At 48.6% G+C, this 13833-nt stretch overlaps 1 protein-coding gene across 1 annotated transcript; it reads right to left on the bottom strand.

Annotated features, from left to right (window-relative positions):
* Window positions 1–1177: 1177 nt before the first annotated feature.
* C16H1orf115 (chromosome 16 C1orf115 homolog) lies at window positions 1178–13833 on the bottom strand. Its single transcript, XM_070767975.1, has 2 exons — window positions 13380–13833; window positions 1178–3653 (listed from the first exon to the last, which is right to left on the bottom strand). Exons 1-2 carry the CDS (start codon window positions 13674–13676, stop codon window positions 3534–3536), a joined length of 417 nt encoding a protein of 138 aa, XP_070624076.1. The 5' UTR covers window positions 13677–13833; the 3' UTR covers window positions 1178–3533.

Here is a 13833-nt window from a genome sequence, read left to right as displayed (position 1 = left end):
AATTTTTCCCCGTTTCCACCATGAGTGGTCAGGGAGTTTGAGCTTTTCTTATTCAGGAACCATCTAGGCTTTTGGCAAAATCATGGAGCCTCTCAGATGCAGCCTATACAAGGATGCTGAGGGCATTTGTTTTAACTCTGTGTATAATTTGTATTGGGCTTTCCCGGTGTCTCAGCAATAAAGAATCCACCTGCAATGTGGGAGCTGCAGGAGACACTGGTTTGAATCCCTGGGTCGGGAAGATCCCCTGGAGGAGGGCATGGCATTATGAAATAAACTTACAGGAACATCTATAACCGTTTCACAACATTTTGGGGGATGATGGCATCACAAAGTTAAATTCAGTTCATCTCTGCTCTTGTAGAAGGATGGGGGAGGCATGGCAGGTGCAAAACCTGTCACAGCAGCTGCCTGAATCTAAAATTGCACTGATGGCTTCCCAGGCCCACAACCGCTTTCTGCTGAGGGCACTGCATGCCCAGGAATATTGGTGAATGCACAGGGAGGTGTGAGTTCAAATCCTGCTTCCGGGTGCTTCTTGGTCAGACACCAGTTGGAGCTTCTCCGACAAAGCACAGGTGGTGGGCAAGGGGCCAGTGTGGGTGATTCCAAGGCAACGGAGGACCTCAGGGATCTGGCTTCTGCTTTGTCCTAAGCCTCAGGGTGGGTTGACATGCGTGGCCCCTACCCTGCCTGGAAGTGTAATGACAGCTCGTCTGGATGCTCCGGTAGGGCTGAATGAGTATGCATGTTTCATGGGCTCATCAAGCACTGACACCTGGCTGACCCCAGGTTCCATTTTGGAGCCCACTGGCCCATGCAACCTGCAGCTGTCCCTGGCACCAGCATCTCCCAGTTCAGGCAGGTCAGTGACTACTTCAGAATCTTCTAGACTGTGGTAGAAAATGCAGATTCCTGGCCCCACTCTAGACTCTCTAAATCCAAATCGGAGGTTCTGGAAATCATTTTTAACCAACACATGAGCTGAGGCCCCTACATAGACACCTCTTCTACTGAGCTTCTGGAGAACTCACTCCCCCCAACCTTGTGTCCAGGGAGTCAGAGTCCCTATCCCTTCCCTTGGTCTTGGGGAGAAGCCTTGGGCTCCTGGTGGGGGCCCCAGGGACGTGTCCCTCACTCTCTGAGGTGGAGGAGAAAAACTTCACATGCAGAAACATTAGACAAATCAGGTCTTTTATTTACAGACTATGATGAAGAAAACATACAAAAGAAGCCTCTTGGTCAATCATGTAAAGGGAAAGCTCTAAAATTCAATTTTTAGTAGAGTGTGGATGCTGATATTAAAAAAAAAAAAAAAAAAAAAACTGAAGAGAAAGAAAAGGCAGAAAAGTAAGCAGCAGCATGGGTACCCTGTCTTGGAGGAAATGACAACTCAGCTGAGTGCTTAGAACGGTTCATTTTCTGTGCACAGACCTTCACAGGGATGGTCCTGGAAAGTTTCGACTTTTGCAATTTCTGGGTTAATTCTTAACCAGAATTCCAAAACGTAGGGGCCAAATGTGTTTGGCCTTACAGTGTCTCTAACTTGGGGCTGGAGTGGGAAGCTCGCCCTTGGATGGGCCTTGGCCGCTCTTGTCCCTCCCAGGCCACACTTGAGGTCCCCCGAGAAACTCAACAGGGTTCTCTGGGTCAAGTCTGCAGCGCTGGGCCACCAGGAAGGTGTGCTCCCAACCCACGCAGGCTCCTTCCCCCATCTGCCTTTCCTGTGATCAGCAGTCCTGACTCTCTTCCCCACTAAACGAAGCTCTGCTTTTCTTTCCCCTGATGTCTCCTTTTCCCTGACTCCCAGTGTGGCCGGGCATGCTATAATTATCTTACATGTGTGAAAATGTGCCATTGGTGCTAACACAGGGCCATTTCTATTCTCTTTTCGTCACAAATATGAATGATGCAGGAATTAGGTCCCAGCTCACCTTCAATGATGAGCCTCCCAGACGTGAAGCAGAATCTAGCTTCACAGCTACAACACTCTCCCCTCTACTCATTCCTCTTTCTATCCATCTGTCTGTCTGTCTTCCAACTTTCTCCACTTCCTGGCTAGGTTTGATGGGTGAAGCATGAGCAACTGAGCCTTCATTCCCCAGGAAAACTTCACAGGGCAACAAGTAGGTGTCATCACCAAACCTGCAGACTGGTTCATAATAACTATTTCGAACTGGAAATTATTATTCTGGAAACCAGGTCAGAACAGGGGCGTGTTATGGGGGTTGGCAGTGGGCACCTCCCTATCCAATGACTCAGTGGCAGTCCACAGATCATCCTCCAGGTTGAGGACTCTCACCCACCCCAACTTTTTGAATCCAGCTGAGATGATGTCAAATTGGGCAGCACAGGAGAGGAAAGTCTACTCCAAGGGCAGCCAATGTGAGCTCACGGGCCTCAGAGGGTCTGGAAGCATCAGCGTGGCACCACTGACCACGTAGCCTCCCCTCACCCACATCTAGAGCCTAAGACTTTTCAACACTGATAACCCAGAGCTGGTCCCCGTGCTTCCACTTCTCTCATCCAGCATCCTCCTTCTGCTTCCTTCATACCTTCTCCTACTTTCTGTTTCCTTTTCTAAATCATACACTTCCTTTCTAGGTGTTTTTCTCTTAAGACAGAGCACCCGCTATTGGTTTGATGCCAAGGATGACGGGGCTGATGGTACCTGGCAGCTGGGTCAGGAAGCCCATGACCTCAGCTGGCTATCTGCCTGCAGGCGGGTCTGGCCAGCCCCACACGCGGCCAGGCTGGAATGGTCTGGACTGGGCCTGGCCGCCCTTAGGAGCCCTCCCTCCCTCAAACAACCTGCACTTGAACTTGCTGATCCTCCTTCCCCCATCACCACCTGCACACTCATGTCAGAGAAGGTGAAAGTGACAAGCTTTCATCTACTTGAAACAGTCATGACACAGTGTCAGCATGGTTTTCAAAGCATCGGCGCCTTCAAAGAGATTTTTCTTTCCTCCTTCTTCTCAAGCCTGTAATTAAACTTCTGGTGGCAAAGGAGTGCAGAAAGGAGATGGGGGGATGACTTTAGGAACAAACAGTTCCTTGGGTACTCTCAGAACCGAGGCAGGCACGGCCTGGGAGCTCTGTCAGCCTGAGAACTTTCAGAATCGAGCAAATTGGCTCACTCCAAATCAAAATCCCCCACCTCCCACCCCATCCCTATTCACCACTCTGCTGCCCACCCAGAGCACTGGCTCCGGCCAAGTGTTTGCCTCTCAGCCACCCCCTGCCATCTTTCATGGGGAGCTCCGGTTTTAGCAAACTCTTGCTAATCCCAAACCCGACCTCAGCCTAATTCTCTGCAGGATTGTCCAGTAGGGCCACCTGTGTCCAAGAGATGTGGAAGCTCAGCAGATGGATGGGGATGACTCATCCATGACATTCATCCAGTTCAACCAAGACAGTTTTTTCTCTTCCGAGTATTCTGTGGGTTCAAGTCTGAAATGCTCCTGGGTTTGGACTGTTCCCAGAACAGAGGCTTCCGATTATTTTTGCAGGGTCCACCCAGGCAGCTCCCACTAGCGGACGAACGACACCACGCTGGTGGCCACGCCAAATGGGGCAGAGTAGGCGGCGGCGAATCCCTGCAGGCCGACCACGATGTAGCGGCATCCTTTGGTGATAACCTTCCCAACATTCTATTTTTTAGGAACAGAGGAGAAAAGCAAAGGGTTAGATGAGGCAACTTTGTGATCTTTCATGCATAATGGTGCCATACATACAGAGTCATCTCGCCTCACTTCCGCAGGGCAAACGAGCAAGTCAGCAATTTCCCACCTCTCTGGCACCCCACATGGAACCCCATCAGAAGAACACGCAGGGGATCAGAACAGACCTCAGCACCTTGACAAGGGCTTTCCAGCCCCACAAGTTTCCAGGTAATTCAAAGATCTTCTTGGAGACAACCGTGAAGCTGCTAGTTCTAAAACCAAACCAGGGGACTTCCCTAGTGATCCAGTGGCAGAGACTCCATGCTCCCAATGCTGGAGGCCTGGGTTCAATCCCTGGTCAGGGAACTAGATCTCACATGTCACGACTAAGACCTGGCACAGCCTAATAAATATTTGTAAAATTTTAAACCAAACCAATAGTGTTGTATTATTTGAAACAAAGCCTACCCTCCTCTGTTACTGGATCGGAGGAGGGCTGGGTCAAGTCTTCCTTCATTCACCTGAGCTGAAAGCCCACCCAGTCCTCCGTCTCAGCCCAGGACACGCCCCGTCTGATCCACATGTTGTGTCTCTAAAGTCTCCCGCAGCTCTGTCATTGTTGTGCCCATGGTTTGGGGTTCCTGATACAACTCTACACTCCTTAATGGTAAGGGCTGGGCCTTACTTTCTTGGTATCCATTCTTCCTCTTCCTTGTCTTCAAGGCTTGGTGCCAGTCAGAGGGTATCCAAGGGATTCAAGTGCAGTCGCAACAAAGGAATGAAGACCACCACCGCCAGCTAATACTGACAGTGCTGCTGCCCCTCCCCCTTTCTCTCCCCACCCTCAACTTCTGTCTCCATGACGACGGCATTTGTGGAGGTGACCTGGATGTCATCATACATCTTGTCTGTCCGTCCTCAATGCTTCCAGCTCCAATGACCACTTAAAATCCCTGGTCACAATTGCAAGCCTCACTCTGACACCAACACTGCCTGACCAGCCTGGTCCGTTGGTCCAGTAGGCTGACTGTCCCTCTCTCCCAGGTAGGATTTCTTACGTCTTCCTTTCTCCACAAGCCCCCAGCACACACGAACACACACTGTGTCCATACCCTCATTAGATGATCCCACTTTCTCTCTCACTGAAAGTCTCAGAAGTCATTGGGGAACCCAGTCATGCTCTACCACTGTCTACACCTGCCCTAACTTCTCCTCCCACCTAGCCATGTCCCAGGGGGAAAAAGTACCCCTACGGCCATTCCCTTGCCACTTGCTTTTGGTACCCTCTTCCCCTTCCCTCCAGCTTTCCCTTCTCCAACATCATCACCCTCTTCCTCCCCATTGGATCACCCCCCCTTAGCTCACACATATGCTCAGCTGTCCCCTTAACTCCACGGCCTTCTCTAGGTCCTGCCCACATCACGCCAAACCAATGGAAAGAGTCATCTGCACACACTGCCTCTACTTCCCCCCTCCTTATTCTTTCGTCCTCTACTCTGACCCATCCAGGACAGATTGGCCATGGCCATCTGCCACCACCATGTTGTCTGAGCCAATGAGCACCTTTCTGTCTTCCCCCTGACTCTTGGCCGCTTTGGATACTTCATGAAACAGTCATTTTGATTTTTCTCTTACCTCACACGCAGCCCTTCTTCAGCTTTCTTTTCTATTTTTTAACATTTTTAAAATTGAAGTATAGTTGATTTACAGTGTTTCAGATATACAGCTGCTGCTGCTAAGTCACTTCAGTCGTGTCTGACTCTGTGCGACCCCATAGACAGCAGCCCACCAGGCTTCCCCGTCCCTGGGATTCTCCAGGCAAGAACACTGGAGTGAGTTGCCATTTCCTTCTCCAATGCATGAAAGTGAAAAGTGAAAGTGAAGTCGCTCAGTCGTGTCTGACTCTTCGTGACCCCATGGACTGCAGCCTACCAGGCTCCTCCGCCCATGGGATTTTCCAGGCAAGAGTACTGGAGTGGGGTAAATATATCTGTATATGTGTGTGCTGTGCTTAGTCACTCAGTTGTGTCCAATTCTTTGCGACCCCATGGACTGTAGTCTGCCAGGCTCTTCTGTCCATGGGGATTCTCCAGGCTATATATATATATATATATATATATATATGACAGGATCATTTGCTGTATGTCTGAAACATTGTAGAAAGGATATATTATATATCCATCTATATAGATAGAGACTTTTTCAGATTTTTTCCATTATAGGTCATTATAAGATATTGAATATGGTTCCCTGTGTTATAGGGTAGGTTCTTGTTGTTTATCTATTTTATGTACAATGGTGTATATGCTAATTCAAAATTTCTAACTTATCCCTCCTCCCTCTCTGGTAACCATAAGCTTGTTTTCTATGCCTGTGAGTTTATTTCTGTTTTGTAAATAAGTTCATTTGTTATCTCTCTTTTTGTTTTTGGTTTCCACATATGAAAGTGAAAGTTGCTCAGTCATGTCTGACTCTTTGCAACCCCATGGACTACACAGTCCATGGAATTCTCCAGACCAGAATACTGGAGTGGGTAGCCTTTCCCTTCTACAGGGGATGTTCCCAATCCAGGGATTGAACCCAGGTCTCCTGAATTGCAGGCGGATTCTTTACCAGCTGAGCCACAAAGGAAGGCCCACACATAAGTGGCATCATATGATATTTGACTCTGACTTATTTCACTTAGTATGATGATCTCTACATCCACACGTTGCTGCAAATGGCATTATTTTGTTCTTTTTTTAATGGCCCTCCTCAGGTTTCTTCACTGGATTATTCCTTCAATCAAACTTTAAAATGTTATTCTTCAGTACTGTTCCTTATTTTTTATTTTAAAACATGTTTTGGCCTAGAATTTCTCCACAGGTGATGTCATCCATTTCCAATGACTTTGAGTATTTCCTGTATGCTGATAAATCCCAAATTTATATCTTTGGCTCCTACTCAGATATCTACCTCTCTATTTGAGGTCTCTACTTTTTGAGGACTCATGATTCCTCTGGCAAACACTCTTCCTTGCTGCAACAAATAGACAAATCTAACTTCGACTGGCTACTCGTATGTTCCTAGAGGCCTTTGGTTATTAGGCTTCAACAAGAGGGAAGCACCAAGGAGTTAAGTTTATTTGTGATTATACAGCTGGTAAGAGGCAGAGCTGAACTTCAATCCCAAAGAAACCTCATCTCAGGATCTGTGTCCTTCACTCCCACATACACTTCCCTTCTTTCACGAAGACAGATGTAGCCTTGCAGTTGCTTGTAGCCTGGGCATAAAGTCCACCCCCCGTCACTTACTTAACTTTCCTTGGCCTCAGTGTCCTCACCTATATAATATTTGGTGACCACCTCACTGGATAAAGAGGATTAAATAGGTTTATGCAAGGAAAGTACTTAGAACAGTTTTTTTAGTTGCTAAGTTGTGTCTGACTCTTTTGAGACCCCCATGGACTACAGCCCACCAGGCTTCTCTGTTCATGCAATTTCCCAGACAAGAATACTGGAGTGGGTAGCCATTTCCTTCTCCAGGAGATTTTCCCTACCCAGAGATTGAACCCTTATCTCTTGCATTGGCAGGCGGGTTCTTCACGAGCGAAGCCCACTAGAACAGTGCCTGGCACTAAATCCGGCAGTACTGGAAAATAACCTCTGCTTCTTTTTACTTTATAGTAGTTTAGGTTTGTGGTAGTAATTTTAAAATCTAAGATATTTTGTTGTCTGTTCAGGGAAGTTTCTTAAGACCGTACTTTCCTATGATTTCTGGCTTATTTTGGCTTTCATCGACCTTGGGATAACAGAATGAGGTCCTGCTCAATACTGTATGCCCAGCATCCAGAAAGGGCCTGAGTGTTTCCTTCGGTTGATCTCAGGCCAAAGGAGGAGTTCTGGGAGATGAAAGTAATTTTGATGGCATTTTTAGACACTGATTCCTGGGACACTGTGTCATCAACTTCTCAGTGGGACATTAGGGTGTGTGTCCAGGATAGTGAGGTGATGCTACTCAAAGATACATCTCTATAAATGTGTGATAAGATTCAGAGAATTTTACTTATCTGTTTGAAATAACCACAAAAGTTGTCCTCTAACAGTCCAGAGCACCTTTATAAGGAAAGCACCTAGAATCATGGACTGCCTTCATTAAACTTGACACTATGGGTATTTGTACATCCACTTCCTTCTGCCTGCTATTTTTTAAAAAACTGCTTGTCACTTCATCTTTGCCGTGAGAAAAAGATGTTACTAAAATAGCTCATTAGCTAGAACATAGTCAAAACACAGAACTTGAGAAATGTGATGCAAAGAAATGCAAAATATTACCATCGACCAATTCAGTGTCACTGGAGGGAGCAGATTTTGCAATCTTTGATCTGAGTAGAGCTTTTTCAAACCAAATGATCTCTCAGAAGGGCAGAGGGGCCTGGGGGATCACAGGACAGTGTGGAGGGTTGGATAATGCCTTCTTCCGAGAGTCCGAATCCCCAGAATCTGTGTATAGGCCACCTCATTTGGCAAAAGGGACTTTGCAGACGTCAGTTAATGAAGGATCTTGAATTGGAGGGACTACCATGGATTGTGGATTATCTAGGGGAGCCCGATCATTATAAGGATTCTTATATCTTTATTAATGTAAGGATCCAAATAAGAACAGCCAGTCTTATAAAAGTGATTCTGGAGGACTCAGAGAGAAGGCAATGCAGTGACAGAAGCAAAGGGACAGAGAGAAAGAGATCTGCAGATGCTATGCCAGGGGCCTTGGACGTGGAGCAGGGTGGCGGGGAGGGGGGCACCTCTAGAACCTGAAAAGAACAAAGAAACGGTTTTCCCCTGGAGCCTCCTGAAGGAATCAGCTTGCTGACGGAAGCTCAGAAAGGCCAATTTTGGACTTCTGGTCTCCAGAACTGTAGGAAAGCAAGTTTGTGTCGTCTTAAATCACTGTATTTGTGGTAATCTGTTACAGGGAATCTAATACAGGGAATGTGGCTTTTCTAGGGGTTCCCAGGCATTCAACTAATCCCCAAGGATGTCGGGGTCCAGTTTCCAAAAGGAAACCAGTTCTCAACAAAGGGCCTTTTCCCCGGAATATAAAGTCCAGTCTTCACACCCCAGGCACAAAGCTGAGGTGGCTGGTCAGCTACGTGTTAGTCGCTCAGTCATATCCAACTCTTTGCGATCCCATGGACTGACTCTATGTAGCCCGTCAGGCTCCACTGTCCATGGGATTCTCCAGGCAAGAATACTGGAGTGGGTTGCCGTTTCCTTCTCCAGGGAGCTGATTTTTTTCCCCTGAGATACAGCTCATTAAACAAAATCAGAAAAGAACCAGTCGTATGCGGCCTCTCCTCCATCTCTTAGAAAACAGTCAGCAGCAGTCATAGAACTGTCATCACATTCCAGGTGCACTCTGAGACCTCTGCATGGATGAACTCATTCACTGCTTACCACAGCCCATGTGACAGAGAAACCAAGGCAGAAAGGAGAGCAGAGCCCAAGGGCACACAACCAGCAGGAGGCTGAGCACAGCTTGTACCTGGCAGTCCGGCTCCAGGCCCGTGTCCTAACCCCACATAGACATGGGGCCAATACCTTCTTGAGCTCAAGGTCATTCCACACCCTGTGTTTCCCCTCTCCTAACTCCCTTCAAGCAGCCCGATTAACAAAATTTAGTAACTTTTTAAAACTACACCTCTTCCTGTGGCTCCCAGAGGTGCCTGGGAAAGATGACCTCCTATTTGAACCTACATTTGGGGTTTGGTGCCCTTAACCCGCTCCTGCCTCCATCCTAACTGCTTCTGCATAGGCAGAGGCCAGGAGAGGGTCCTGATGCCCAGCTCGGCTTCTCTCAAGCTGTGCAGCCTTGAACAAAGAGCTTAACTTCCTGAAACTCCAGTTTCCTTCACTGCATAATGGGAGTCTGTGGGCTTTCCAAGGTCGTTAAGAGGAGTCAGAGCTATGGCACATTGTGTGTGCAATAGAGCACCCAGCAGACTGTAAGAGCAAAGAAGTACTTCCGCCTCCTTCACTCAAAAAACGGGCACTTTCCCAGCAACCCAGGCTCCATCTGAATATTCTAGTACTTCAAAATCAACTGGGGCCCCTGACCACCAAGAGTCCTGGGCACCCAGCCTTCAGAGCCCAGAGCTTCCTGCCAGACACTGGACCCAGAACAGCCCTGGGGTGACCCTACTCAGGGCCAAGGGTTAGCAGAGGGTAGGGGGCCTATCCTAGGACAGTTCACAAAAGCCAAACACCTTTCTGTACATAGAAGCAGGAGGGCTTCCTTGGTGGTCCAGTGCTTAAGAATCCGCCTTGCAATGCAGGGGAAACCGGTTCGATCCCTGGTCTAGGAAGATAACACACGCTGCGGAGTAAATAAGCCAGTACACCACAACTCCTGAAGCCCAACTGCCTTAGAGCCCATGCTCTGCAACAAGAGAAGTTACTGCAGTGAGAAGGTTTCAGATCACGACGAGAGAGCAGCTCCTTCTCGCCAAATCTAGAGAGAAGCCTGAGCACAGCAACAAAGACCCAACACAGCCAAAAATAAAATTTTTTTTTTCCAAAAAAGAGAAGCAGGAAAGCACCTGCATGAAGGATTTGAGTGGCTAAAAGATAGAAAGGAACTTTCTTCGCCCTTCCATGGAACTATCTGCAGATCTCTTCTTACTCCCCTGACCGAAGTGAGATAAAATTTTGCCTGGTGACGAAAGCTGGCAAAATGTCACCTCCCAACATTTCTAGCTGAGCCTTGGCTAATGTCATGGATTTTCAACAAAGAGGGGTGGCTCATTTGCACCCTGGGAACTGAAGGGCAGAAAGGGCACATCCACCTCTAACGTGACAGCGTCCTCACCTGGCTTCCTGGTCTACTGAACCAGCGTGTGACCCTGCAAAGCTGTCACTGCCTCGATTCTGCTAGCGCTCTGCCCTGTACCCCATCCTTTTTCTATCTGGTGGAATTCTTTCTTGTTTGTTTGTTTGTTTTAGGTGAGGTGAAATTCACATAATGTAAAAATTAACCATTGTCAAGCAAACAACTCAGTGGCATTGAGCCCATTCAAAACCGTATGCAACCACCACTTCTATCTACTTCTAAATATTTTCATCAACCCCAAAGGCAAAGCCATACACATTAAGCAAGCAGTCACTCTGCATTTCTCCTTCCCTCCAGTCCCTGGCAAGCAACCATCTGCCTTCTGTCTCTCTTGATTTACCCATTCTGGATATTTTATATAAATGGAATCATATGCATGATATGTGACCCTGTATGTCTGGCTGCTTTCAACTAGCACCGTGTTTTATCCATGTTGTAGCATGTACTTGATTCCTTTTCATGGCTGAATAATATTCCACCGTGTGTGTGTACTACATGTTGTTTACCTGCTTATCAATTGATGGACATTCGAGTTGTTGCCACTCTTTGGCTATTGCGATGCTGCTCTGAACACGTATACATATATATCTGTTTGAGTACCTATTTTCAGTTCTTTTTTGGGTATACAGCTAGGAGTGGAATTACCGGAACTACCATTACATATGGTGCATGCATGCTCAGTTGTGTTCAACTCTTTGTAACTCCACGGACTTGTAGCCTGCCAGCCTCCTCTGTCTATAGACTTTTCCAGGCAAGAATACTGGAGCAGGTTGCCATTTCCTCCTCCAGGGGAATCTTCCCAACCCAGGGATCGAACCCAAGTCTCCTTCATCTCTCGCATTGGCAGGCAGATTCTTTAGCACTGTGCCACCAATATATATATTCCTTTTTGGATTGTTTTTCATTAAAGAGCATTACAAGATATTGACTCTAGTTCCCTGGGCTATATACAGTAGGTCCTTGTTGTGTATTTATACACTAGCCATATGTTAGTTCTGTGTTTAATTTTTTGAGGAAATGCTAAATTGTTTTCCACAGCAGCTGCCCCATTTTACATTTCCGCCAGCAACACACAAGAATTCTAATTTTCCACCTCCTTGCCAACACTTGCTATTTTCTGTTTGTTTTTCTAATAATCACGCTAGTGAATGTGAACTAGAACCTCATCATTAACCTGTGAAGCCCTGACTCATCCTTCTGTGCCCAGTTTCCATGTCACCATTGATCTGAAAAACTTGACTTTACAACCTTGTTCCTGAAGATAAAATGCCCAGGCTCTTTCCATGTAGCTCCAGGGCAGTGACCCATATGCCAGCATCTCCCCAGGAAGACTCCGCTAGTGCACGACTACATCATACCCATTTTAGATCTCTAGTGCTCAGTCTGGCACATTGTTAGAACTCCCAAAGCATCTTCAGCTCAGCCAGCCTCTGAGCTGGGATTCACACATTTATCAGTTCACCAACTGAGGCAAACAATGATTTTTTTGGTGCTCAACTGGGAAAAAAAGGAAAAAGGATGATTCATCCTCGCATGACTCTAAGCCTGAAAGTCCCAATTTTATACTTTTTACTAATATAGATTTATTAATATACTTTGCCACTGCCTACTTGTTTATTGGTCCCAGAGCTGCTGACACACCTTTAAAGAAGATGACAAAGCTCAGTTGCTAGGTGTGGAGACTGGTCAGTTTCAGGTACGATAAGAGATTGCTGGAGGACACAGATAACTGGAGGGACAAAAATGAGGTGGAGCCCCTGCCCTTTGGCCAAGACAGAGTGAGCTCCTGTTGCCTTGTCCGGCTCCAGGGGCCTGAGGCAGCAGGAGCTTTAAGGGTTTACAGGCAGAAGAACTTGGGAACTGCTTTGGGGCTTTGATCATTGAGAAAGAAACTGCCATTGTATCCCATATTCATATTCTCTGTCTCTCCCCCTCCCCACCCCCACCCCCAGGCAAGTGACGGTGTGTTTGCAGAGAAACACACTGGGAGAAAAGTAGATTCAACGAGTGAATACTTAGGGACTGTTGAGCTCCCAGGCCCTGGAAATCACCTTGAGAATATTTAGGGGAATGCTGCTACTAAGTCGCTTCAGTAGTGTCCGACTCCGTGCGCCCCATAGACGGCAGCCCACCAGGCTTCCCCGTCCCTGGGATTCCCCAGGCAAGAACACTGGAGTGGGTTGCCATTTCCTTCTCCAATGCATGGAAGTGAAAAGTGAAAGTGAAGCCGCTCAGTTGTGTCCAACTCCTAGCGACCCCATGGACTGCAGCCTACCAGGCTCCTCTGTCCATGGGATTTTCCAGGCAAGAGTACTACGCCAACAATTCTCAGCTAATGGGATGTCCTTGAGAGGATGTTGCTGGAAAACAGATAAACTGGGTTGTAACTCCTTGCTTTCCAACTGGGCTGTCTTCTACAAGTCACCAAAACACGCTAATTCCTCAGTGTTCCCATCTGTAAAATAGGGACACTGATTCCTGTCCTCCCGACTACACAGGGGAGTGGGAAGACACCCCTAGGACAAGAACCACCTGGTAATTGACCCTTGGGAATGTTATTCACCCGCCAGCATGGGGGAATCCGGGGACCTGTGCGCAGGGAAACCTCTCGTTTAGTTCGATCCCTCTCCGCAGTCACTTTCGCCCCACTGCCCAGTTCACGGAGCCGTTTCGGGGCTCCAGGAAAGAATAGCGGGGGGCGGGAGGGCGGTGGCGGGCGCGGGAGCAGAAGGGGCGCAGGGCAGGGCAGAGAGGCTGAGAGCGTCAGGCTTGCAGGGATCGGACTCCAGCTCTCTGGCAGACGTCTGGATGCCCAACCCAGGGCACTGGGGGCGGTGGAATGCCTACCTTGCCATACTTCTTCAGCTTCTTCCGGTACCTCTTCTTGGGCTTCTCGCTTGGCACCTGCTCCTCCAGCGGCTCGTAGCGCTCTGGGAGGACGGCGAGGTGCACCCTCCGTGCGCCCCGGGACCCCGGGCGCCGGGCGCTCGCCTCGCTCTCCGCCGCCTCCGCCCCATTCTCCAGATGCTCCAGGATAGCGGCTGCCTCCTCGTCCCCCTCCGTCCGCCCTCGCCCCCGGGTCAGGGGCCCACAACGCGGGAGGCTGCTCGCCGCCTTGCTTCGGAGCCTGGCTCCCACCGTCATGATGCCGCGGGCCCTCCGGCTGAGGTCGGGGACACCAACCTTTGCTCCCAGCCCGCACCTCCAGCCGCGCCGCCCACCCCTGCCCAGCGAGACCAGGCCCAGCCCAGCCGGGCCAACCCGGACGGGGCGGGAGGACTTGGCATCGCAGCGCCCCCTG

This window comes from Bos indicus, chromosome 16 (assembly GCF_029378745.1).
Source record: "Bos indicus isolate NIAB-ARS_2022 breed Sahiwal x Tharparkar chromosome 16, NIAB-ARS_B.indTharparkar_mat_pri_1.0, whole genome shotgun sequence".
Lineage (NCBI taxonomy): Eukaryota > Metazoa > Chordata > Mammalia > Artiodactyla > Bovidae > Bos > Bos indicus.
The sequence above is the reverse complement of the archived record's forward strand: the minus strand, read 5'-3'. Positions and strand labels throughout refer to the sequence as shown.